The sequence below is a fragment of the Passer domesticus genome, chromosome Z (assembly GCF_036417665.1).
Source record: "Passer domesticus isolate bPasDom1 chromosome Z, bPasDom1.hap1, whole genome shotgun sequence".
Taxonomy (NCBI): domain Eukaryota; kingdom Metazoa; phylum Chordata; class Aves; order Passeriformes; family Passeridae; genus Passer; species Passer domesticus.
This window is the reverse complement of record NC_087512.1, coordinates 43,487,739-43,515,657: the sequence shown is the minus strand read 5'-3', so window position 1 is coordinate 43,515,657 and position 27,919 is coordinate 43,487,739. Positions and strand designations below refer to the sequence as shown.

Below are 27,919 nucleotides of genomic sequence, written 5' to 3'. Positions count from 1 at the left end.
ATGCTGAGACTGTAACTAATCAGTATATCTTTGGAGTGGGAGGGACAGCCCCAAGACAATGCTGAGGTTGTTCAGGTGACAAATAACTTAGCAAGGAAAAGCCAACGGGAGGATCTCCAGAAAGGTTAGCTGTTAGGAATGTGTCTCAGACTGAGACACACAAAGCTGTAATGGGATGACTTCCCTTAAAAAGGGATTTGTGCTGAAAAAAAGAAGAAAGTATCTACATTTGGAGCAAGTTCATTTTGGTAAAACTTCACTGAGAAGTAAATAGTAGAGTATGTCATTAGAAAACCAGGAAAAAATTCAGGTATTTTGTTGCATATATATGTATACACATATATATATACCAACAAGAAGCTGCTGCTATCCGGGCAAACTAATGCCATGTTTCTAAGATGATACTCACAGAGGTGTTTAGAAACTCATGAATTCACTATGTGTGTGTTTGTTGATTCTTGAGGATATTGCTTTGTGTAAATATTGTGGCTTTGTCTTTGCCTGCAGCAAAAGTACTAGATCTTCCACTCATTAATCCTACTGCTAAAAAATAAACAGTGCCATAACTCATGAAAATCCATTGTTTCCCAGTAAGGGAATTACATTGAGTTGCATAAAGAGATTTTCCGAAACTACCACGTGGGCCCTGATTTGTTGTCATAGTTAAAGGTGAATCACAATGTGCAGGCTTGTGACAACATATGGCAGTGCCTCTAGGGGTATTACCTTCAGTGCAGTGGATACTTTAGCTGGTCCAGAGGAAGTTTTAAGCTTACTAAGGGATTGATTTTTTTATGGTGAGTGTGAGGATCCTGTGTCTGATAGTAGCTATTACCTGTTTGGAGGTGATATTTCAGTTTATTTTTTGTTCTTTTAGTTTTCTGCAGTGAAATTTGGTATGTGCATATCATTGTGTTGTAGAAGATGAACAGTGTACAAAGGAGTAGAGAAGGCTTGCATGTGGTGTACCTTACCTAATGTGTGCTTCCATCAAGATGCAAATGTCTGTTTTCAGACACCTGCACACACAAGATATAACAAACCTCTTTAGATTAGTCACCCAGCTCTGGGAAGTCTTACTACAGCATGGAAGATAATTTCTTAACAAAACTGCTTCAATGCTCAGTGTTCTTAAGCACACCCAAGGCTTTTGTTTGTGTTGTATCTGGGGGGGTCAGGAGATGTTCATTTGACTGAGCAGGCGGGGCTACATGTTGTAATCCTGGCTACATCCTCTAGAGAACTACAGCTCTCATCGTGCCAGATGATCTTTCAAGTATTTCCTGTGTTCTTGTTGGGAAAGGTCAGTAAGCAAATTGAAAGAAAGCTCAATATGATACAGTTCATGGCATGCTCTTATCAAGACTTTGATTTTATAAGAAGCTATTAGAAGTTTCCAGAAAGTTTGTGCTGTGGTGAGTCCTTATATAATCCGTTTAACCTCTGTTTTGTGTTATTATCATTTTTGCTTATGAGGGAGAATATATGGGAAAATCAGTTGCAGCCTGCTCTTCATTACCATCTGAAGTTAGAGGCTTGTAAAGTAGTTTAGATTGCAAGACACCTCTGGATGCCATCTGGTGCAGTGCTGCTGCTCAAAGCAGAAGCAGCAGCTAGACTCGACTTTTGCAGGACCAGTTGTGTTCTGGGGATTTCAGAGGACAGACATGTAAATTCACTGGGTTTTTGGTCCAGTGTTTGACCACCTACATAACTGTTTATTGTATTTGTATGTTTAATTGGTGTTTTCTACATTGTAACTTTGGGCTGTGGCTTTTCAAGCTGCCACTGTGGACCTTCAAGGATGTCTGTCTTCTGTTCCCTCCTATATAAGTAATTGAGGACCATTAAGACCACAAAGAGATGTCTCATTTCTTATAGATTAACAAAGCCAGTATTTCAGTCTCTCTTCCCACGTCCTGTGCAGCAGAGTTTTTGTCCCTTATCTGTGTCATGGATCTGGATTGACTCTGAAGTTTCAGTGATTAATTATTTTCATCTGTGCAGGCTGATAATGAGCACTTAATCCAAGCACCAGCTAAAGTGTTGGAAGTTACTCAGCTGTAAGGGTAGAGTTAATATGTTAAGTTCTGATTTTTGCTGAGAAACTAAAGCTGTCACAGACAAGGTGTCACAGACAGGGGTGCCTGCAAAGGCTGGAAAGGGTCTTTTTACAAGGGCAGCTAGTGGTAGGACAAGGGGGAATGGCTTTTAAATGAAAGAAGGTAGAATTAGATTAGATGTCAGGAAGAAATTTCTTACTATGAGAATAGTGAGGTACTGGAACAAGTTGCACAGGGAAGTTGTTGTTGCCACATCCCTGTGAGAGACTTGGAGCAATGTGTTTTGGTGTAAGGTGTTGGGAGGGCAGTTGAAACTTGGAGGTCAGAGGATGGTCTTTAAGGTCTCTTCTAATCCAGACTGTTCTCTGAGTCTAGAATTTGTTGCTTTCATCATGCTGTACTGTCCTTTAATTGATTACCTGTTGATTAACAGTCAGACTTCACAGTCTAAAGACATTAAAACACTATAGTTACTGTAGTAAAAATATCAAGTGTGATTCTTTTAGATTACTGGGGGTTTTTAATACCTTTATACCTTTTTTAAAAATTATGTTAAGGAGACATTAAACCACCCAAAGTAATAAAAATAAAATTATTAGAAGGATAAGTCAATTTGTGGACAAAACAGTAGCCAAGTTGAAAGTTGCAAATGTCAATTTAAAATTTTACTAATGTGTTTTTTGAAAAGGACAGTGCTTTCTAGCTAATGCCAAGGAACAAATTCGGACTTGCTGTGTAACTTAAAGGTGGTTCAAGCATCTGAAATGGTTCCCTTTGATGTGTGAGCTAAACACATTTCTTAAAAGACCTATTGTCTTTCAAAGTCATTTGACCTCATCTGGCAATTTTTTCCTGTTTATTTAGAAAACATAGCCTTCAATTGCCAGTTATGTCATATGATGACTAACATCATCATAGTATAATGGAATATTGTGTCAACAAACAAAAAAGCTTATATTTCAAAAGATGCAAAAAGGTGGTGAATTTGCTAAAAAAAGAAGCTGTTTAAGATAATATGCAATCCAGTTTGATATATAAAGTTATAAAATATATTAATTTGATGAGAAGTTGAAACTTAAAATCCATCTCATTTTGCAAAGATTTGATGATGCCATCTTTGCTGACATTTCAGATTATTTTATTTTTCCTTTAATTTTGCTTTTTTATGTACATGAATGAAACTGCTAGTTGTTTTGCTGAGGAGCTCAGACAATAAGATTTCATTATTCTTTTTTTTCCACTTGAGTCAGTCAGTACATGCCAAGTGATTTTGCTGTAAAAGCTAAATCCAGTGTACGCTTGATAATCGGCTTACTAGATGCTAGTTGTAACAGCTCACATTATTAAAAAACTTACCTCTTTTGAGTCCCTGGTCTCAATTTCCTAACTGCTTTAGCTAGAGAAATTATGAGGCATCATGAACTTCTGAAAACTTAATGAAAGCTGAGTGTGGTGGAGACCTGCTACTTACCTCTGTTGCTTAAGAGCTGGCATGAAAGCCTGTGCCAGTTTCCTCCTGCTTGGTTGTGATGACGCCACAGTTTGCAAGATCCTTAATCAGTCAGGAGTCTTCAAACAATCTGCTAAAAACTGCCCAAGTAGGAGACTGAGAAAAATGTGTTTCAGTGAGGGCAGCAGCTTTGGTATCTTGTTGATGGAGATCACAGCATTGGATAGAACATCTTTATGCTGGGCTTAGATATCGGATGTTACTGATTTAGAATAAATCTGTCACTGAAATTCAGTGGTTTGGAGGCAGTGTCTAGCATTTCAATTTATCTTGTACATTACCTTAGTTGTGCGTCTCTGTGTTTCTTCTGTGTGGGAGATGTTTTGACATGAGGCATTTGAAACTCATAGGTCTTCTCTGGCTCATTGAAAGAGTATGTGGGCTCCTACACTTCAAATGGTCATTGCCACTTTATGGTTCAAAAATTGAATTAAACACTGAAATGTTAAATACATACTAGTGCTGACTGGAATTTTAGTATTACTCAGTATGGTGTCTCTTTCAACAACTTTTATGTAGTACTTGGAGATTGTATAAATGATGGACTGCATTGTAACCTCACAGATTTAAAACAGCTGAAAAAAATGGGAATACCACAATACTTAGTGGTGTTTAAACCCAGAAATGTTTAGGGAACCTGCAACTTTTCTTCTTCAAAAATATCACACTGACTTTGTGATGATCCTATACATCCAGCTTTTGTTTCTACAGTGTTAGTTTGCGACCTAATGATCTAGTTGATAGAGATGGGTGTTATCTTTCCAGCTTCACTTGCATACATGTTTTTTGTTAGTTTTGACATGAATCTGTAGGTTCCTAATTATGGTGGAAAGTGTGGAGAAATGCATCTGAAACACTCAATGCACAAAAGCAAATGCAAGGGATGCCCTTGCCCCTACAGTCCCCTCATGTAGAGTTTGATGCAAGATGCTACAACCTTTTTAGGCAATTTTGATGGGTCACTACAGGGAGTTGAGACACATCACTCAGACCACAGCTTGTCTTGAGACACATTCAGATGTTCTGTCTACGAGACTGTTTGGAAGCAGAACAGCATGTGTGTGGGAGGACAGAAAACTACCTCTACAGGGTGATCTGATACTTCCTATTCTGAGCAATTTTCCTATTTCGTGTGTTAGTGTCTGGAGGATCAGATGGGTGCCACAGCAGAGGGAGTCTTGCTGCTGTATTTTTTAAGAGTGCATACAAAAGTATGAAAGATCAAAGGAGGAAAATAAAGGGAAGGGTTTCAGTTTCTCCTCTGACCATCCAAATCCTCCATCTTGAAATCGTTTACTATCTTGACTTTGATTAAATCCTTCCCTTAGATTTCTGTCTTGGGATTTTTTTAATCTTTGGCCTGCAACTGCTTTTGAAGTTTCAGCTGAGTTTTTGAATACAAAGCTAGCAAATGGCTCTGTTCTATCACTGAAATGTCCCCAGGGACACTTATCTTGATTGGTAAAAAGAACCCAAAGTGAATTTGCAGATTGAGAGTTTGCTTTTTGCAGTAGGTAATCATGAAATTATCACTAGAATGAGTGGTAACAGAAGTTCTCCAAAAAAGGCTTGCTGTTTGAGGGTTATTTCTGAAACATCAAACACAGTAGATGCGAGTACCAGTAGTCTGATAGCTCTTATTTAATTTTTTTTAAAATCCATACTGTATCTGTATTATCAGTGTCTTGATAGTGCACCCATATAGTGTGAAAACAAAATATAGTGAAAAGAAATGTAGCAGGTAGATACCAAGGAAAACCAGGAGCATATTCCTTCTTAGCATTTGCCTTGTCTGTCATAAGAGTAGCAGTTGTAGTGGCTCTACTGGGATTTATCTTGCTTTAGGAGAGTTTGGGATTTAGGTTGGTTTAGAATGGAAAGATGTATTAGCACTAGATCTCCTACTGTTACAAAAGGTTAGATGATGTTAAAAGTTACTATATTTCATTATGTTCTAACTACCATACTGTTACATAAAAGTCAAGCTTGCAAAGAGGTATCAGAGAGTGATTTTTTTATTGTTGTATTTGATGCCATTGTAATGACTGGGCTAGCAGTCAAAATTTACCCTCATGTTGTGGAAACAAGTATTAAAAACTGTGTAACTTTCTAGTGTTCATGAATGCCTGGTCATTTTGCTTTTAAAAAGAAAACTTTTTGGAGGCAATAAATGTTAAGTGATTATTCTCTGACCACAGAAACCCATTCTGCAAAGCAACTCTTTACAGCCTGCAGATGTATCATTTAGTTCTCTGCTCACCAGGGAGAGTTTCCATGTAGGAAGTTAGCAAGTAAATTTATTAAATCTCAAATAAGGCTGTGGAGAGGAATTAAATCTGCTTTAGTTAGCATTTACCAAGAGAGATAAGCCTGTTTTATGACTATATTCATTTAAAGAAAAGGGAAGACTATTTTTTGGCTTGGCAAGGTTGCTGAGTCTGGCAGCCAACAGTAAGTAAGCATTGGTGACTCCATGAAGGCAAGCCTGGCAGGTGAACGGGGCCCACTGAAGCTACAGATGTTCCTGCCATAACCCACTCAAATGTGGAGTGTTATTAATGCACTTGTGTATTGATCTACACAATCTCCACTCCTTTTAATTTTGTGTTTTTAATAGTCTGAAATTAGAGAAGAAATTGATACAAGACTGGAAAATTAATCTTGGAATCTGATGTTTTTACTCTGTATCAGTTGAGATGCCAAAGCATGGTATATAGTTTTGCTTTTTCCTCATTATGCATCAAGCCAAAATAATATGTCATGAAAAATATTAGTGTCTTGAAGAATAAGGAGAAATTGTGACAAATTTGAACAAAACTTCCTCTTCCTCAGTTAAAATGAAAGACTAGATAATCTTGGTCAAAAAAAGGAAGGTGCATCACTTGGCAATTTATATATGGAACACTTCATATTGATTTGGATCTGGTTGGAAACACATTGCACAAAATCAGAATAGATAGATCAGATCAGCATGCTATTCCTTTCTAATGTACTGTGCCCTGTTCTTTTGGGACACAGATAAGTATGGAATGACAGAAAAAATGTATTTAGATGCATGATATATTAATATAACTTAAGTAATACATAAACATGGTATGTTCAATGTATTTTTACTGCATATGAAATAAGTAAAAACTATATGTATAAAACAGTTACTAAAAATTGCACTCATAACATTTGGGTAAATGCTGAAAAGTTGGCAGGAGCAAAGTTATCCTTCCCTTGTGATTCCTTGATGACATTAACAAGTATTAATTTTTAAAAAGTTCTCTTCAATACAGACATAACTGTGTCTTTGTTAGTTTTAGAGGAGAATTATTAAAACAAGGATTTACTGCTTGTATCTTAAATACCAAGTTTTGTTACTCTCAATGTGAGATGCAAAGATCCAGCCTGTCCCTGCCACTGATTTGTTGCTTGTGTAGACATTGGGGACAGTGGGTATTCTGTTGCCTGGTTTCTTACAGTTTAGTTTACTGAGATCCTACGATATAAATAGCCAGGACGTCATACAGCTGAATAAAGAATATTTCTGTGTGGAAAAAAGAGTTGGAACTTTTTCTTGTTTTGTAAAGTGGGATAAATTAAATGGGTAAGCAATGGGAGAAAGATACCGTATGTGTGAATTTTAAAAAAGAAGCATTGTTTTTAGAGATTTTATATTCACAATACATCATCCCCCCTGAATTTCTTCAGTGTCTACCATGTACTTTAGTGCACATTCCTCATCTACACCTGCAGTAAACCTTTCATTTGAGGACTGCCTGCTGCAGGTAAAATCCACAGATTTTTGTGTTGGAGAATCCTGTGCAATGCTGTTGTCACTTACATTTCACTTAGACTTGGATTTCTGATATGTCTGTCACAGCCATCTCAAAATATCTGGTGTAGAATTAGCAAAACGGGCTCTTCTGGAGCTTAACAGATTCCTTTGCTTTTAATATCCAGCAAATGCAGGCTAGCACTTGACTTCGGAATATCTTTGTATGAAACTTGATACAAAGGTTGACTTCACTGTCATCTTCAGCTTCTAGCAGGAAAGTAATTGTCAACCTCCCAAGATCTAAGTGATATCACTTAATATTTTTTTATATGTTTGAGACCTTGGTGTTAGTCTTAACTTCCTTTTTTTTGTTGTTTGTTTTTTGTTTGTTTGTTTTTTGGTTTTTTTTGTTTGTTTGTTTGGTTTGGTTTGGTTGGTTGTGGTTTTTTGTTGTTGTTGTTGGTTTTTGTTGTTTTGTTTTGTTGTTGTTGTTGATAGGACCTCTCATGAAGAGCAGAGAAGGGTGCATTACCATGGGAAGGAGAAAAAATTCCCAAAATTCCCAGACTTGTCTTTTTCATACAGGCAGAGATCTTGTCAATTCAGAAGTGTTGCCATCATTTATGAAAGGGCTTGAGCTAAAGAAGGGCAGCCTGACCTCGGGACAAAATCTGGAGATAGTGAAAAAAGATAACTTCTTTCCTGAAAACCAAAAATACAAGGGAATAGAAAGGAAATTTTACATACTTCTAGACACATCAGTATGTTTAAAGAAACAAATTACAATTTTGAATTTCTTGCAACAAGTAGTCTTTGGAACTATGAAAAACAGCATTTCAGTGAAATGTTTGTGGCTTTGCTGAAGGACAGGCTGAATACATGCTATAATTATTTTAACTTTTTAGGCAAAAGTTTAAAATTGTTTAAAGTTTCAAGAAACTTGCAGGTTCAAATATTTGTGTGATGCAACTGTTGGAGGCTTTCTGATTTCTAATGTGGTATTTCAAAGGAAATGCTACCGTGTGGGTGCAAAGCATAACTCACAAGTTAAGAATAGAAAAGATCCATTTTTACTTTATTTCTATGGTAACTGAAATGTGATCCTGTTTCATTGCATCTAGTGCACGTTCAAAACAGGGCTTCTTAGGTGGGTCTTCCCGCTATCTCCATTACTCTCAAGACATTTAACACACAAGCCTGCATCTCTTCTGCTTCAGTTTCAAGATCAGTTTTTCTTTTCATGGTGTAAAGATTGTGTGGTATGTATTTCGCAATCCAAATTCTTCAGCTTTTTGTCAAGGGAATAAACTGAGTAAGCCATTAAATGATGACACTTCATGTTCCACTTCCAGGATCCTTTTACAGGTCTTTTCCTCTCATCTCATTATTGTTGTGCTCCATGTCACCCCTTGCCCTCCTAGCAAAAGGAGAAGTGCTATGGCACAAGACAAAAGGGCAAAAAATATTTTAATACAGATTTCAAACTTTTTTTGTCCACTTATACTGAGTGTTTTAGTAACTTGACCTAAACTGTCAAGAAAGATAACAGTCAAGTTAGCTAGTTGTAATATGAACCTTCTTTTGTTTCCCTCCTGCTAGGAAAAAAATCCACAGGGAATGCAAATAGAGGACACAGGACTCATTGTAGTTAGGCTGACATTTAGTTAGGTTAGGACATTTATTTCTTTAGTCAGAAACATCTTGAAAACAAACTTTTAGATGGTACAAGTACTCAGGTCTGTATGTTGAAGTTCTTTGCACTAGTGTCATAAACATTCATTTGTTTTATAGATGACCTTTAGTCACATTTCAATACTACTTATTACTAGATCAGTGGTGTGTAAATGTATTCTAGAGATAATTATTTATGGTGTGATGTCAAGTGGTTTCAGGTATGGATAAAGCCTAGTGGGATTAAATTTTTATTGAGCCCTGTCAGCATTTTTTAACATTTTTAACATTCTTTTTAACATGAATTATTTTATGTGTCTTCCCCTCCTGAAAGCCATGGTGATTATCTCAGCTGATCAGCCACAGCTTCTCTGGCCCTGGAGAAGACAGGGGCCACATCCCAAGCACTGCTTTTTTAACTCCCAGAACACAAAATCAGTCCTTCACTGCAACAAATCGGTCATGCAAGAAGGCTTGTGAGCTGCGCAAGGAGAGAGCATGGAAAGCCACAGATGGTAGAGGGAAATGAGCATAACTATGTTTAATTTCTTCTTCTTTAAGTAGGAGATGATTGTGCTGTTTCCTTCAAATTCAATTTACTGAAAAAAATAATTATCGTGTGTTAATTCATACATAGCATACATACATTGTTAAGCATGTATTCAAACAGATACAAGCCCTCAAAAAATACAACTTCAGAATGAAATTCCGGCAAAGCTAATATTTATGGTGTCCTGTGTAAAAGCTTTGTAACCTTTTCAAGTGTGTTCCCCTACTGCTTTCTCCTGTGTTACACTCCTCATCAAGAGGTGATTTTTTTGGGGTGCTCCCCATGTCTCTTTACACATTCTAATTGGTCATTTTGGTTCCAGCTGAGACCATGTCTAAGGGAACAGCGCATTCTAGTAGGATCAGCTGTGTAGGACAGCAGAACAGTTGCTGTTGGGGATGTGTATTAGATGTCTTGTGGTCTACTCCAGCCTGGCTCACCTGGTTCTTTGGCCTCAATGTCTGATAGCAGTGGGAGAACATCAGTTAGTCTTTTCAGCTTCGTTAAAAAAAAAGTGTAATTTTTTGCACTCTGGGGTAGTCTAAAATTAAAATTGAATTATGATAAGTGAGAACTGGTGAAGTTGCTTCAAAAGCATTCTCGGGATCCAAGCTAAAACAGTAATGTAAATGCAAGCTGGATACTCCTGCAGAAAAAAACCCCCAAAAGGAAATTTTTTATTAGCTTTCACAGTGAACTATTTTGTGGCACTGCATTTAAATACTGTTCCACAGTTTCATGGAGCTCACATCAGTGGACACATGTCAGAGGGTGGCAGGCTGATGGCCTCTGATAAGGAACTCACTTAAGAGACATGGTTTGGTGACAGTGCAGTTTAAATAGTGGTTACTGGTTGACTACCTGATGATTAGTGGAGAATCATTTACAGTCATTCACAAGATCCAGCACTTTGTTAATGGCATACCAGTGATCTTAACAAGTTAAGGAGTAACATAAGTTACTTTGAACAAAAAAAAAAAAGTTCAATTTTCTTAAAAACTCATAAACAAGATAAGAAAAATCTAAAGTCTTTGAGGTTTTCTATATCTTCTTTGCATCAAAACTCTATTAAAATGAATTATGGGTGTATTGTGTAGATACATACATTTGGTTACTGGTTTTTTAAAAGAGGGAGGGAGCAACAGCTGCAGTAAAAAATTTTAAGTGTTTTAATTAAAGCAGTGTATTTTCATACAGCTATCTAGATCACCTTTCTGTGTCAAGATTATGCATATTACAGTACAGGATGGTGTAAATACAAATTTTTACGGGTGGAATATTTTATTTGATCAATTGATTGATTTTGCAAAATTCTTTGGAATTAGAGAATTCACTAGTAGTTTTAGCATAGATCAGATCATTGTATTTAGCTGTTCCACAGAATTTTATGTGTTTCTCCTCATCCCAGCTGTTCATAGCATGCAAGAGACCTACTGAAATCTCCTTTTGTAATAGGGAAAAGGAGCAGGACAGGACTAAATGTGTTTTGTACTTGCTGGCTAAACCCTATGAGGTATTCTCCTAGCTGTAGGCTCTGATTCATAAAGATTTCATCTGTAGCTATTGAAATAGTAGCTAGCCCACTCGAGGCATGTACCTTCATGCCTTGAGTCTATGTGGTCTTACAATCTCATAGCCAATTAGAAGTAGAGATCATTAAAAACAAGACCAAGTGAACTTAAAGGTAATGGGAAGGTCTCACTTGAGCTCAAGTAAGTTTTTAGCTGTTAAACTCTGCTTTGTACAACATACCTTAAAGTAAGATATTGGAACTGTGTTTGGTGGCTTTTTTAATTTTTTTCCAAATGCAGGCATTTTTCAGAGTATGGGCATGTGGTGACTACACACTGCATGAATTGCTCCGTGTAAGCTCCTGGCTCTGGCCTGAGAAATGAGGATAGGGTTTTCTTGTTTTTGTCCTTTAGATGCCATACTTAGCTGGAGGCAGGCAACCAAAGCAGCTTTAATTAGGGAAATTCTTTACTGCCTCTAATTTTTTTTATTTGCATGTTATTAGAATACTAAAAAATGAAGCAGTGACTCTGAGAATTGGGAAGCAGAGGTTAAGCAATTCTTGCCTTCTGTCACATGGTATAGGAATCAGAAGAATCCCTGAGCTGGCATTTTTCCTTACTACTGGACTGCACCCCTTCAGCTCACACCTGAGGGTCATGCAGACTGGAAGTGATCTTGAGTGTATGGGTTCAGAGTTCAGTAAAGATATGTCTATGACTAACCCTGATCAAACTCAAGGCACTGTTCTGGACATTGCCATGAAGTATATTGCAAACAGTGACATCAGGGCACGCAAATAAGAAATTCCATAAGTTAGTGGCTTCATAGACTGTTCTAACACACTTTGATCCTTAATGCTTGTTTTGAATGACTGAAATTTGATCTGCACCACCATGATTTAAATACAAATATAGACAGAAGTTACTGTATGAAACATTGCAAATACTGGTTAATAAATGTGGAATTTATTAAAGTTATTTACAAATGTTTTGTTGGCCTAAATGCTGGGAGTGGTACCTCTGCTTGTCTGGTACACATCCTCCAAGTAAAAAAGGACAGTAATACTAGTGTTTTGGATAACCTCAGAATTTGGTCTCTGTTTTCTGACTCTGCTAAAATACCTTACAGTGTATGCAATATCCTTCCTATAGATGGTTAACATCTATCTTTATGACATACTGCTTTTGCCTTTTCAGTGAATCTCAGATGTTTTTTTCACCTTCCTTTCAGAAAAGACGACGGCGGATTGATCGAAGCATGATTGGGGAGCCGACAAACTTCGTTCACACAGCTCATGTAGGATCTGGAGATCTGTTCAGTGGAATGAATTCAGTAAGCATGAATGGATGAACATAATTTTATATTAGACAGAATACAGTCACACTGTTTTTGTATGTTGTTGCTGGAGTAATGAGTCTTTCAGCTATAAGAAGGAATCTGTATGAAACTGAAGAATGACCTGGTAGCAATCAAGAATATGGATTATAATTTTTTTAATTCCTATATTTATTGATAACACATTTTAGACACTGTATAAATTATATAGAACACTTTTTAAGCTAAAAATTCACTCTGATTATATGTATGAACCAAAATAGATGTATACCTGAAAATATACTCAAGTATTATATAGAAAAATCCAAGTGTCTTTTAGCTGGCTAGATTTCTTACCTTAAATTCCTCAAGCTCTTTTAAATATAGTTCGTGTAGAACTCTAACTTACTTCAGTTTATGGTGCATACAAATTGAAGTTTGGGTGTTCTTGCTGAGCTTTTTCTATATTCTGTAGCCCTGTTTGCAGTGTGAATTATTTCCAGAGCAAGCAGTGTCACAGGTAAGATTTTGTAGCTTCCTGTAGAAGATGGGTGCAATAAATATTTTTAGCTTTCTGAAAGTGAAAAAACAGAAGGTAAGATAAATACTGAAAATGAGCTTATGGAAATAGGTGTATCTTTTAGAGCTTCAAATTTCTGTGAAATGTCAATCTGTTTCTAAGGTCAATAATATAAAATATAGAAAATGGTTGTATGTAGATTAAAAATATTTCTTGACTTCATTAATAGTCTTTAAAGATAAATACATTTGGAGATGGCAAAGAGGAAACATCTCTGTCAAAGGTATCAGAATAGAAAGCAGAGCTAAAAAAACTTAAATGTAGGCAAGGGAGGTCATTTGTAGCTTTACCTAGTTTAAGTTGGTGTTATTGAGATAAGACAAAAATTTTTGTAATTCAGCATGTAATGAGGAAGGGCAAAGCTAAAAAATTCAACATCAAAAAATGCAATACATTTTTTTAGAAACATAGTGGGCTGGAACTGTTTAGTAAAACCTCGGTAAGCAAGTTAAATGGCCAAACTAGATCCCACGTGATAAAATTTAGTTAAAGCTGATTCCTTATTTAATGTGATATATTACATTAGTATTTAAAGCCAGTATAAATGGAAATAATAGATTGATATAATGTGACCAGCTTGTTTGATTACTTTTTTTGAAGCGTGACTTTTGCTTTTTTAGTAATTGTTGTTTCTCCTGAGAGAACCTTCCTCATTCTCACAGCTGAGCTCATTTGAGATTTGTATAGGTAGCCTGAAGCTTTATTTTTTCACTTTATGCCTGTTTGGTCTCATATTTTTCTTGCATAATACCCAGTTTATCCCAAAACAGTAGGTAATCATTATTGTCTCTCTACATAAACTTTTTTCATTTTGAATGCTTCTAAGTAGCTGTTTCTCTCTTTTTTTATTCTTTTTTTTAATTTGGATAATGTGCTGCATCAATGATCAGCAAGATTTTTCTGATCCTAGATGGAAAGTATCTGTATGTGAAAACAAATCATTCGCACTCTACCTGCTTCAGAAGCTCAAATCTCTGTTTTCTCACACTGCATATTTTCTACCTGTTCTGTGGCGGTCTTCACATTCATTCTTTGCAGTGTAAATTCCAAGATTACAGCATTAACCTTCATATGTTCTTCTCCTGTATAATTTCCGTTATAGTATGGACATTATATTCCTTCACGAGCCTCTTTGTGCTTTACTTTTTTAAATAACTTAGGTGAATACCTGCAATTTAATTACTGTTTTTTTCATTTCTATTTGGTTCTCTATTCACTCTCTGTCTGTCCTGTGCCTTTTTTCACCAGCATTATTCTTTATTATACATCCTTACAATTCTGACTGAATAGTTTTCTGACTATTCAGAATATTTCTGAAATATTTTGCTTTTTTGTTTTCCTTTTCTGTAGAGTCCCTTGCTTCTTTGTCAGATGTGTACTTAAACAGCAAGAGCCCTCTGTGCACTGTTTCTTGTTCATTCCCATCCATTTTTTCCCTATTTTACTTTCACAGTCCATGGTGAAATCTTTCTTCTGATGCTTCATATTCTTTAATTCAGTCTTTGATTTCATGTATTTCATGTAGTTTCCCATTGTTTTCTCTTTCAAGATCTGTCTGTGCTGTTTCCTAATTCTGAAAGGGAGAGTAAAAAAAAGGAACGAAGGAAATTTAATGAGATGCATAAGCAACATGACAGTTTGCATGACCCTTAATGGGTACAATCCTCTTTCCTTTCCAAAATCTTTAAAATTTTTAAGTCCCATCTAAATTAGACTTAAGAGAGAAGAACCTTGCTGTTGCATATCATCAAAGAAAGGCAGTGGCGTCTTTGGGAAAGAAAAAAACCCAAAATTGCATTTCACAGTGCTTGTGCTTGTTGCTCAGCCTCAAAAGGAGGGCGCTTCAGAAGGATGCCACTTTAAAAACCTACAAAGGTTAGATGTTTTTTGCTTAGCAATTTTAACATTGTATGTCTCCTACAAAAGTTTCCATATACAAAATAGCTAATGCAGACTAGTTCCATTTGTTGCATTCTCTGTTTTAAGGGCAGCAGTCTCTGCATTTAAGACTTATACTTCCTTATTCAGTTACTCATGTGAGTCATGAACCACAGAAATTAGTCTAACTTTTAGCAATAGTCTTGAAAACCTACACTTCAGCCTTGCAATTTGTGTTGATTTCTGCCTTCCAAAATTTCAAGACTTGTAAGCAGGTTTTTAGGTTGAAAGGTGATGTGGCCTGGAGATCTTTGTAGGTTTTTTTATGCTGGAGTCAGAGTTCATTCAGATAAAATTACCAGCATCCTATATTCACTCTTGTGAATACATTTATGTGTAGATTAATTATTTTCTGAGGAAAAAACTTGAATTCAGACTTTGTTTTTTTCCATGGGTAACAGAAGATGCTTAGTGAAGAAGATGAATGGCCTTGGTAAAATGTGAAAGTTCTTAAATACATCCCCGTGCACTTTAGCACCCTCTTTTTTTACTGAGTTCGTAGTCTTTGATGTCAGATGCACTAGAAAATTGGCTCTGAACACGTTTCCCTAAAGAAAAATAAGATGGTAATATTGCTTTGCTGCAGCTGTATCACTTATTTCAGCAAAAGGCCGAAGTAAAAAATGATTTTACATTGTGCTACTTAAATACATAAAAACACAATCCTTTGCATAGCATTGTAATATGCCATTGAAGACACAGATGAAAAAAACAGGCTCTTTTGCCAGTTTGAAAAACTGTGTGGAACAATGCGTTCATTTGCTGATGCATTCTGTACATGTGCATGTGTTTTGCTTGCTGTGGAAAAGAAAATATATTTCTTCTGTCTTTGTAGACAGGGAGTATTGTGCAAGCTGCTTGGAAATACTTCTCCTGTGCTGTTTTAATACAGCACAGTGATGTTCCAGTGATGTTTTTAGGTCTCTGTGAAGGAGGAGCACAGATGAAATAATTGCAAGTGGTGCCCTGCAGGCATAGCCTTGAATGAATGTTATTTTCCACTGTTTGTGTAGTTGTTATGTACGCTCTGGGATGCATAGCAAAAAGGGCCAAACCTTTAAGATCCAAGTTGTCTTCCTGCAGGCACAAAATTATTATTTTGACTCATGCAACACAAGCAGGAAAGAACTATGGGTTTCCTTTTCTGTTTGGTGATGGAGGCAGGGAAAGTCATAGCAGGATGTGCATGTCTTGAAGCATGAGTCGTGAAATGGGGGCACAAAGACTGTGTCTCTATGTATTTATATGCATCAGGCAGAAATACCTTCAGATCAGCTATGTTCAGGAAAGTTCAGATTGACTGTGGTTTAAAAAACAAATCCCTTCCATTTAAAGGAGCAGTATTGATTAAGGGAAGTGTTGTATGTTGTCACGTAAATAGATAAACCAAAAATGTTCCACAAACCAAAAGGTCCTTTTTGATTTAGAAAATCCTAGTTTAGCCCTGTTTTAATGATCTGAATTAGCCATAGAGGTATTTGCAAGTTGGATATTATACTTTCAATATAATGATGTTAACTTAGTGATAAACTTATGGTTCATCATACTTGCCAGAGAATGTTTTCCATATAACAAGATAAATTTTGTCAGGTGGAGTCAATGCCAGTAAAAGATTCAATTTTTAAAATTTTTTGATTAATCAAGTAGGTCAGTGAAACCATGAATCAGACAGTTTTCTTTAGGAGAGAGGAAGAACTTTTGCCTCAGCACCATTTCTTCAATCTTTTCTGCTGAGCTGCGTGCTGAAGTTAAGATTTCAGCAAGCCTTGGATGCACGTGTCCTTGTGCAAAAGTAATATAGCTTTACTGGTAACAATGGAGAACTTGGAAACTAAACCTAGAGAAAAAATAAAATTAAAAGCAGGAAGATGCTACAACTCATTGTTCTTCTTCTTTCATCTACCCCTCTTTTCCCTTCTATCCCCAGGTCAGCTCCATTCAGAATCAGATGCAGTCCAAGGGAGGCTATGGAGGTGGCATATCTGCAAATGTTCAAATGCAGCTCGTAGATACAAAGGCAGGATAACCTTGGGGATAACTTTCTTGTAAGTATTTCATTCTACTTCTTAGGCACTGTTAGACCAGTATGAAAAACAATCATACTGCTTCATAATTATCTCCCTATAAAACCCTGTGTCATCATTTAAAAATGACCAATTTTTAAATCTATTTCTGAGTAAAAAATTAGCTACCTTGTAAGAATTTTACTTTTTCACAAAAAGGAGTTCAGATTGTTCTGACTGTATCAGTCTGACCTTAAGCATGTTTTAACTAAAGGTGATCTTGTAGGCCGATCTTTGCAGGTGAAGTTATTTGTAAAACAAATCTCACAAGAAATTTGTGATGTGACTATGGTACCGCTTTTGCAGTAGTTCCATAAGATGTATGGTGTTAAGTCAATGTATAGCAGTATTGCAGTTGGAAAATGGTCGGAATGATGAAAACTTCGCTTAATGCATGTTTTCTGTCTTTTAGGTTTATGTGAGTTCCTGTATCTTCTTTCCTGTGTCCTCTCTTTTGCCTTGGTGACTGCTTTCTGTGCTCATGACAAGAGAAGTGATGGCTCATTGTTCACCCTTCGTGATTAGTCCAGTGAAAAGTTGCTGTTCTGCTCTGATGATGCCACTTATCAGATTGGTCCGACTGTGCCTTTCAGTGGCATGCACGCATTGGCCTCTACCAGTATCATGGACGTAGAGCTGTTTATAATTGGTTGTCACTTTTTAGTTGTTCTAAGGATTAAATTAAAGCACCAATCTTAGCTTTCCTCATTCCTCAGAAATACTAATGCACAACATTCTGTTGCTTTTTAGTCTTCTAATCTTTTCTCCACTCAAATAGTTTAGAAATGAATGAGTTTCCACTAGTGTCTTCAATTACCTAATGTTCACTGAATTTTTGGAAGGTCTGAGACCTGCAAGCACAAATAATTATTTCATACAAAATCAACAGAGTAGATGACTGCATGCTTTGTGAGGTTGCTTTTTATGGTGGCCTGCTTGGTGCTAAAAGAAAAAAAAAATTGCTTACTGCAGATGTGAAAAATTTTGCTGTGGCACCAAGTCATGCCTGTTTCTGAAAAAGGACTTGTAACTTAGCTGCTTCAGTCACGTCTTTATTTTAGATTTTATCCAATTGGTCTTGAAATAATAAAGAGAGAGCTTGCATTCATGAGGCATTTGTTGTAAATGTTCAGTATATTTATTTTGAAAGAGCTGACCTTGAGACTGTAAACCAGTGTAGTACCGTATCTAAGTGTTGTGGAATCGCTTTAGTCTATTTACACAGAAGAGCAACATGTTTGGCTGCTTCTTTTTCTTTCTACAGTTTTCCTTAATTTCAACCTGTACAGTCATTTCCAGTAGCAGCATGTCAGACTGCCTGCAATATTGGCTGAAAAGTTTAGTAGACCTTTCTAAGTAGTTGGCAGTTTCTGTGTACTAAATATTTAGGGCCATGGAAGTTGCTAAGAGCGACATACTAATCTGGCAGAACAGGTGCCAATGAAAACAACATACAGGGTGACTTTTTACTAAGTCAGTAAAATGCCTTTTTGCTCAGGTTCCAAAGCATGTTTCTTTCACATGTTGTGAAACTGCATTTTAATATTGCACTGTTTTCAGATTATCTCTATAAATGGTCCCTTTTTTTGCTTCTTGCTGGTGGTTTTAGAGAAGTCAATTTGAGGCCTGGTTACGTTAGATTTTTATGAGGGAAAAAGACCCAAACCATCTAAACAAATAAGGTATAACTGATCCTAATCAAATCAATTTCTATATGCAAATATGCATGTAGACTACTATCATAAATTATTCTTATTCTGTTTCTATCCTTTCCCTGATTTCACATTGCAACAGCTGTCTGGTTGATTTAAGTATCTATGAACCTACCTAACCTTCTCTCTCTGTAAGTAACACATAAAATACACAGCTATGGAGGTAGTTTGCCTTCCCTAGGTTGTACTTCAGTGGTAGATGTCACTTATCTGGTTAAATAGTTCAAAGTAGGTTGGATAGTGTTCACTGGTAATAATACTGATTCCTGATGAGATGTTCAATTGTCTGGATGCATAAGTACATGGCGGTGCAGTGATACATATATTTTTTTTAGGGGTTAGCATTTCCAATGCCACTTTAACAATGACTCTTAAAAATACTACAAAACTATTATAAAATTATTTGATCTTTGTTATTGGTAATAGCAGGTTAAATTTGCTTGCCAAACCTATCTTGCACTTGCCAAAATGTTTTCAGCTCAATAGCCAGGAAAAAAAATTGACATATTTTTATAACAGACATACTTTTTTTGTACATTGTGTTCATTCTTGAATAAAGTCAGTTCAGTGTTGGCTTGTAGATATTAAAAGGAAAGTATTGACTTTGATTCAATAAATGTTTTCTTTCAGTTGGTGGCCTACCCTTTTTCCTTTCCATAAATTGTATTTGCATTAGAAAAACACTTGGATCTTACAGACAGATTTGTGGTGAAAAGAGTAACCTATTAGTGTCAATAAATAAATGGCAGGCTTGAGATTTTTTCGTGGCACTTGACATTTTGTTGCCAAATGGATTAACCCGTAATTTTATCAGTATTATTGTTGCATTGATTTAACATGTATGCCGGGGCAAGGAAGGGAGAGTGTCCTAAAAATACTTTGGAAATCTTTCCTTTTGACTGCAACTCATATGTGTGTTACTTTCCTGATTGTGCTGCAGATTACTATGGTGGTCAGTAAAAGACTTGTCACCATAATATGCTCATCTATATTAAAAGTACCTGGGAGGTACAGTATTGCCTACTCTCTATTTGGGTCAATTAATTTTTATATTTGACACTCTCAAAGTTTATTCCTTAAGCACTAACTTACTACTTTAAATTTCATGCTAAATTCTTCTAAAGACTGATAATTAATTCTTCAGCTCATGCCAAGTCCATTAAATTGCCAGTTGAGGGAATAAAAGGCAGCTAGAAGGAAATAAGGTTCTAAAATAAAGACAGACATAAATCAACTAAAGGGTTCTTCTTTTTTTAATGCTGACGTTATAGATACTTAAAACTGTCAACAAAGGTATATTTTGAAGACCAAATGTTCCACCGTAAGTGCATATTCAGTGATTGACATTAAAGGTTCTGCCACTAATTGGTAGGATTGCTTCAAAGGCACACCTGTGAAACTGATTTGTATTGGTCCCATCTGCTTACCCTTACAGTCCATGATAGCTCTGACACTGGTTCAGCAGCTAACTCATGGATACTGACCTCCAGGAAAGGTTGTATGACCACATTGGTTAGTTTCAACCTGGATCAGTTTCCTAATGCTTATTCAGAGTAAGCATGGGAGCATGGGAGTGAGTGTCATGGGATCAGAGATAATCTGTTACAGGGAACATTGATAGTTTGGCCATGGAAAAACATCAAGCTTTTTTCGGAATTAAATCACTAAACCAATAAAACAACAAACACAAAACACAACAGCAAACCAACAAGAAACAAAACAAAAAACCAACACAAACAACCCAAACAAAACCACAAACAAAAAAAACCAAACAAAACCAAAAGGAAAACACACGCAAAACAGAACATTCAGACTTTGCAGCAGTGAATATGTCTACTGAAAAGACTAATTCCACATTTTTGGACCTCTTTTTCCGTGTACTGTGCTCACCAGCTTTGTCCACAGTATTCTGCTTGTTGTGGGGGCACAGAGCACATTGAAAATGTTGCTAAAAGAACAACATTATCACCAAGAGTCAGCCATCCTCATGCAGTATGATTTATTTCTGCTATCAGTGGTAATCTATCAGCACTGCACAAAAAATCACTTTCTACCATCACACAAGACAAGGGAAATTATAAATTCAGATTTCAAGCAAGTTTTCTGTTGAGACTGGAAAACTCAAAGTGCTGGTTGAGTTGGCAGTAAATTGCTGAATATCAAACTTGCTTCCTTCAATATGATGCAGAATGGCCCATTTATGAATAACTAAGTTGTCATGCAAAAAGCTGCATTCGTTTGTAGCTATTTAAGCATTTCTGTGAGCTTATAGCATTCATTGTCTATAGACAAGTTCATGGTTTCTTAGGGGTGTTTTTCAAGAAATTTGGTAGTGTGTTTTTATATACAAGATAGTAACAGAGCCTATCAGCAGAAAATAACAGTAGGGTGTGAGGTTTGATTTATCAGCTCTTTCAAGTGAAGTGAACATCAGTAAGCAGTAAGAAAGCTTTATATATTGATGTCAACATTCTAGGGGTGTTAGTCTTCTACCAGGGCCCTGCATGTCAGAGTCCTCGGCATATCCCTATTTCCCAGGAATATGCTTTGCATATATGCCTTCAGTTCCAGGAAGAGGTTGTTGGCTTTCCCTTTTTAAATCTCTCATCAGTCTTTGTAGGTCCTAAGTGATTTGAAATAATCTGCCAGGCAAAATAAACTTATATCAAATTTCTCCCTTTCCTGCTGGGAATCTCCAGGTGAATGGCTTCAGTTGATGGAACAGTGGTGTGAAGAACTCTAATGCACCATTGAGGAGCCTGGTTTTATCTTTTGCACCTGCTGTCACTCGCTGTGATCCCTCATCCAAAGTGTGTGGTTGGCTGTGGTTGTGCAGGGCCAGTTCTAAAAAAAAAACATTGCCTTAAAGAGGAAAATGAGTACAGCTTGAAATTAATTTTGAAGTCCTCAGCTTTCTTGAAATGTAGTATCTTTAGGGAAATGGCTATTCTGAAATAGTTTTCCTTAGGAAATCATCTTTACACTAGCAATAAAGCTTTCAAAGAACCATACACCTTGGAAAAGAGTACTGTTTCAAAGTGGTTGATTCTAATGGACATTCTGGCACTCCACAGATTTTTTTACTTGTCAAAATTCCACCTTCTGGTACATTAAAAATAATCTCGTGTGTGGTATATGCATTAAGCAGTAGAGTAATGCATTGATATGGGGGCATTGCACAGCATTTTGTTTCACATTTATAATGAAAAAAAAAACATTTCCAAGGGTGGAAACAAGGAATAAAAAGTCACATTTCAATAAGCAGTATTGGGTTGGGAGGGATGGAGGACAGCAGGGAGGGCAGATATAAATGATGCGTGAATGAAAAGAAAGAAGAATAAGTAGGGGGGAAGGCTAAATTTGATAGATGACCAAGCACTGTATTGTATTCCCCATGGCATCCTTTTCAAGAAGGAGCTATTGGCAACAGCTGCAAAAACCAGAGCCCAGTGCAGCAAGGTTTATTAATTTTTCACTGTTCTAGGTAGTACGTTCCAAGACAATTACTCTTTCTGTAAGTTGCAATGCTTGTTTGGTTTCCAGCTGGCATAATCAGGATCTGTCAGAATGGGCAGTGGAGCAGCCCAGGACTATGGGGCTGTGAACAGCCCCATAGTGTGGTGAACAGAGCTGGGAAATGAGACTCTTTGACAATTTTCAAAGTCTATATTAAATGTAAACTATTTTTCTTACTGTGAGCATATGTAGGATGGTGAATAGTTGGCCATGCAGCTTCACATCTCTTTAAAAACTTAACTCAGAAGTCTATTTCCAGACTCATTTACTGGAGCTGGACAAAATCAAGATGATACTTGAACCTACTGCTATAGATTCAAGTCCCACTAGAACCACACACTTCTATCTGCTTACATCTGACTGCAATTGCACAGATGCTGTTTTCCTCAGAGACTGCCAAAATGCACCCAGCCCAGTCCATGGAAGGGAATTAAATTGCCATGCCATGATTTGATTTAGGAGCTTCCTTGCTTATTCTCTGAATCACAAGCAGAGCAGTGGAATACATGACAGAAGGAAATACTGTGGCTAAAACAACAGCTTTATAAAACCATGAACTGGAAGTTATATGAAGATGACTGCTTACTAAAACAATTTTAAGTAAGATTTTCAGCTTCCTACAACACACTTGCATAGTCTTGTAGAGCAAAACTAAAACTTTCTGATCTATGTAGATGCAATGGCCCATACTGTCCGCAATGTACGTGCCATAAGGAGACATAATAATTCTGTCTCAAAGAGTGCAATTTCTGAGAGCACAAGGCACTTCTCACCTTTTTGAAGCAGCACTTCAAACATCTCTCCCACAGCAATGTGGAGGCCAGCACAGCATTGATAGGACAGACATGGTATCCCAAGCCAAAGTGCAGAAGCCATTTGGCGCAAGGGACTTGCAGCTATTTTTGTGAGTGCTTGCAACAGGTAAAGCCTGATGCAAGTGCTCTGACCCCAGCTCAGTGGGCCTGCAGGGTCGGCCAACATGTGCTGCTACAGCAGCTGCCCTGCTCAAGGGGCAGCTGAGGCAGCCAAGACTCCTCCAGCCTCCCCACGCACTGAGACATTTACATCACATTCCTGGGCTGCTCTGCTGTCTTTCCAAGTGCAAATTTGCACGGTACTGCACTAAGAAAATCCTTTTCAAATCACATTTTCTAAGAAAGGGCATTTGGTTAATGCTGTGAAGAAAGTCAGATCATCCTGCTCCCTGCCCCCATATAGCAGGGTTATGCCAGCAGAGTCAGCTCATGGAAGGGCCACTGGGGCTGGCTATTATCAATACAATAATCAGAGCTGTCACTGCTTGGAAAACTGATCAAGTATGTGCAGCTGCTCATTTGAATAGCATTCTCACTGAGGAAATCTATCCACACCCATGATGAAAAGTTCTCCGGGGAATAGACATGCCTTCTAAATTTAACCTCTTTAAGTAAGAAATTTCCACAGCCCTGTCCAACAAACCATGCCACAGGGCCCATAACCTTTCCCTGCTCTGCCCCATTATTTGCAATATTGTTGTTCACATTACAATATGTTTAAAAATTTTAATAAATATTTAGATAATTAGAAAGTGGGCACTGGCTTTTCTGGATGGGCACTGCTTTAGATTCTCTATTGTCTCAGGGTAAAGCCAGTTTCACAGCACACTGAACTATTTCCCAGGTGAGAAATCTACAGTCCAGTGCTCTGACCATGAATGAACCTGCAAATGAAAATGGTCTTTTCTGATCAGACCAAGAGAATCCGGAATCAGAGAGCTGCAAAGAGTTTAGATGATTTTACAGAACTACGAGTACTTTTCTGTGGTTCAGGATTTCAGTGCTTTGCTTTTTCCTCTGCACAACCTTTTGCCCAAATTTCAGGTACACCACATCATCTGCATTTTTATTCCTTCACTGTGTACTGCTTAAGGTTTTGGGGCTCCTGAGAACTCTTTCTAAAGACTTTGTGTGCTGCTGCTGCTTCTTGTTTCTCACCTGAGGAATGTCTTAATTCTCCCAACATAAATGTCATCACACCCATATCTCAATGGATTATCGGGAATATGCAGCCGGAGCTAATGAATTTAAGTGAGACTCGAAACAGCAAACATAAGAACACTGCCCCAAATATCTACAATGCTCCTAAACCAGTAGCATCAGCAGTGGTTTGAAATTTGTTTGGGGGTTAAAACCTTCTAAAGGGTAAGAGCACTGCTTTTGTAATGTAGCATCAAATGACTGGCATCCCATGCCTAACCCTCATTTCATCAGTAATACTTACTGTAAGGTTACTTCAGAGCTTCCTAGTGAGATGCACAAGTACATAGGGCATAATAGATGCTTTGAAAAAGAAAAACTAATCTGTTTTTTTAGTAATAATTATATAAAACTAGCCATTTTTTCCATAAACTAATTGCCTTGTCCCTTGCCTGTGTTCTGTAGTCAGAAAGATAAGACTCCTGCAGAAGCAGCAGGGTAACAAGAGAGTTCTCTGCTGCTTCAAGCAATTACCATGACATAAGAAAAACTAGATCCTCTGAGAAAAGTAAAAAGGGTCACAGTATTCTTGTCAAAAAGCCTCATTTGTTTTGTAATAAAAAGATTTATTTGAACAAGGACTTCAGGAACTAAACCAGGATAGGACAACTTTTCTTCCCAGAGGTTACTGCAACTTACATTTACTTTGTTCATTTATGTCAGTAAGAACACTTAGAATCATCTGGTGAAAAAAGAAAGAAACTTCCACTTCTAATACAGCTTGAGATACAGTTTTAGTGCCATCTATCTCAATTATTCATTTGTTGGGACACAGGAACAAGATCTGTCCTCTGCTAAGCTTCTGCAGAGACAGTCCTGTTACTGACATCTTGACACAATGAAAGAAACACCAAAACATAGGAGGTAAGTCTCAGGAGCTTACGCAGGTAGATGGGATACTTCTTTTTCCTGTACTGGAAACTTTTGGTTCCTATGAGCAATACATCCAGGGAGAGAGGGAAGAAGAGCAGAAGGGTGGCTGTCACAGTCATGACTGCTGCAACTGAGAGGTCTGTCCACAAGAGCTGCTCATATCTGGCATTTTGCTCATAGTATCACAGTATATCACAGCTCTTTGCAATACTCAGAGCTCTCTGTCTGTGCAACTTTGCATGGTTTTGACAAATATTTCTGACTGTATGCCTGCATATGATCATCAGAGAAGTTGTTTACAACAGTAAGACATCCTCGTAGTCAGCCCCAATGACACAACATTGGCACTGATGTAATGCCATCTTCACCTCTTATCTCTGAGAAGAGAGATGTGAAAAACATACCACCTGTTCTCCTTACAGGGAGAGTCATTACTTGAGAAATGCTTTTGTGAACATGGCACATGTACTCATCAGAGCTAAATGCTTCAATATTGATCTTGATTGTTTGAGATTCTTTAATCAGCAAACATGATGTTTGCATTCATGTGTAAAGGGAAGCAACAGAAAAATCCCAGCCTGCCTGGAAGTGAAAGTACACTAAAAGGTGTATGTTACAGAATCAGCAGTTCTCCAAAAAGCCAGACCCATAGTGAAGCTGTCCAGCTGCTTTGAGGCTGAACACAGGTCTCAAAATAAAAGCCCACAAATACAAGCCAACTTTGGCAGCAGTTTTTGAGAGTGAAAAAGGAAAATACAGCAGCTACTGCACTTCCAGGTTCCACTTTCTTTGGTCAGGTAAAACTGCCTAGATAGAGGAAAATGGGAGTGGTGCCAGACCTGGTCCCTGAAGGAAGAGACAGACACCTTGTCCTTCTGGACTGACAAATGGATATCTGGAAAGTCTCAGATGGTACAACTGTCACCATCAGGACTGAAGGAAGATGGCAGGCTAAGTGACATTAATTTCTTTAATCTCACAGAAAACTGGAAACTGACCTTGAATAGCAGCAGTTGCCTTCAGGATGGGTTTGATGCAGAAGTGACTAAGATGGAAGACATAGTGATATCTACTGATGAACTGAAATAACTTTGCCTTTGTTGCAGGAGTCTTTTTCAACTCTGATTCCCCCATCAGATTTTCTCACTGTGCCATGTAGTCTGAGGAATCATAACGCTGAAGAACTGTTATATTGTCCAGCTCCATTCCCTCTACTTTTGACCCTTGTGTTAGTTTGCCAGCTGTGGTAGGTTGATCCTGGCTGGACACCAGGTGCCCACCAAAGGTGCATTATCCCTCCACTCCTCAGCTGGGCAGTGGAAAGAAAATATAACAAAAAGCTCATGCATCAAGAGAGGGTCAAGGAAGGATTATCAGCAATTACCATCACAGGCAAAAGAGACTCAGTTTGGGGACATCAGTTTAATTTAGCTAAGTCTTTTTCCCAGGCTTAGCTTTACACCAAATTCTCTGTGTCCTCCCCTCCCGTGGCATAGGGAGACAGGGAATGGGGTTATTAAATCATATGTCTCTGCTGCTCCTCCACCTCAGCAAGATGAATTCTCACAGTCTTCTCCTGCTCCAGTTAGTGGTGCCTCCCATGAGAGACAGTCCTCCATGGACTTCTTCAACATGGATCCTTCTCACTGGCTGAAGCTCTGTGAGAGCTTCTCCTGCTTGTATCCCTTCCAGAGGGTGCAGTGCTTCAGGAGCAGACTGCTTCAGTGTGGTCCCCCATGGTGCCACAGGTCCTGACAAGATCCTGCTTTTGCATGGGCTTTCCACAGTTACAGCATCCTTCAGGCTGCTTTGGCATGGGATCTTCCACAAGCTGCAGTTGATACTTGCTCCACTGTGGACATCCTTGAGGGGGCAGCCTGCAGGGGGACACCCTGCCTCATCACAGTCTTCACAAGCAGCAGTAGGGCAGCAGTATCTCTGCTCTGCCTGCAGCACCTCATTCCTCACCTTCTTCACTGACCAAGCTGTCTTCAGAGTTCTTTAACTCACATATTTTTACTCCTCTCTCCCAGCTGCTGTTGCACAGTGGGGTTTTTTTACACTTTCCTAATTATGCTGTCACATAGTTGCTACCAGTGTTCCTGATGGACTCAGCTTTGGCCAGCAGTGGGTGCATCTGAGAGCCAGCTGGAACTGGCACTGTCTGTTGGGAGCAGCTTCTGGCATCACAGAAGCCACCCCCACAGTCCCCGCCTTCTATCAAAACCTTGCTGGATAAACCAAACAACCCCAATACACCCCTATTACTAAGCTCTTCTTTATACTTGAGAGCTTATTTGAAAAATATGGTGGGCAGATATTATCCACTTTTGGACAAGGTGAACTGGTGAGTGCTAAGCTTAATTTTCTTCACAACACTGCATGGAACAGGTGGTCTACGATGTCTGCTACCAAAATTCGTATTAACAGGTGACCTACCTCTGAGTAATGGTGATTTTAACTGATGCACAATCTCAAGTGTTCAGAGGTTCTCTGACATACTGCCAGTGGTGGTGGGAGTCACCATGTAAGTCTTTCGGTGTGCTGCTGTCCTTGTTCCTCTGCATGTCTCTCAGGAAGAAGGCACTATGAACAGATGAGAAGCACACTGATTTCTCATTCCAAGAGAACAATAGAAACGCATGGATCAAGACCAGGATTATAAAACTGTATATGCTTTTTTCTCCCCCTTGACTTTGCTTTCTTGCCATTGCAGAACACACTGCAGCTTCTCAGAGACTTGTCTCATGCAGAGCAACTCCATTTATCACTATGCATTTGGTTGTCTGTTTTAAAATGGTCTGAAGTCCTGAAAAATAATGTAAATTAAGAAAAA

General features: G+C 37.9%; 1 protein-coding gene and 1 long non-coding RNA gene across 22 annotated transcripts in view; one reads left to right on the top strand and one right to left on the bottom strand.

The window, feature by feature from the left end:
- The window catches only part of CDC42SE2 (CDC42 small effector 2), an 83,389-nt gene extending 64,081 nt beyond the window's left edge, over positions 1–19,308 (top strand). For all 5 annotated transcript variants that reach the window (XM_064405754.1, XM_064405752.1, XM_064405753.1 and 2 more), the window contains exons 5-7: positions 12,303–12,404; positions 16,832–16,949; positions 17,380–19,308. In XM_064405754.1, coding sequence (XP_064261824.1) covers positions 12,303–12,404; positions 16,832–16,930 — 201 coding nt within the window. In that variant the 3' untranslated portion in view covers positions 16,931–16,949; positions 17,380–19,308. The remainder of the gene's footprint in view (positions 1–12,302; positions 12,405–16,831; positions 16,950–17,379) is intronic.
- Positions 6,199–27,919, bottom strand: part of LOC135291496 (uncharacterized) — a 60,522-nt gene continuing 38,801 nt past the window's right edge. For 12 of the 17 annotated variants that reach the window (XR_010354291.1, XR_010354293.1, XR_010354297.1 and 9 more), the window contains 3 exons: positions 27,523–27,669; positions 13,920–14,539; positions 12,404–12,924 (listed from right to left, as the gene is read on the bottom strand). This is a non-coding gene — a long non-coding RNA (uncharacterized LOC135291496). Of the gene's footprint in view, positions 9,607–12,193; positions 12,961–13,919; positions 16,742–27,522; positions 27,670–27,919 lie in introns of those variants that run through there. The other 5 variants (XR_010354299.1, XR_010354295.1, XR_010354306.1 and 2 more) reach the window with 5 other exon arrangements.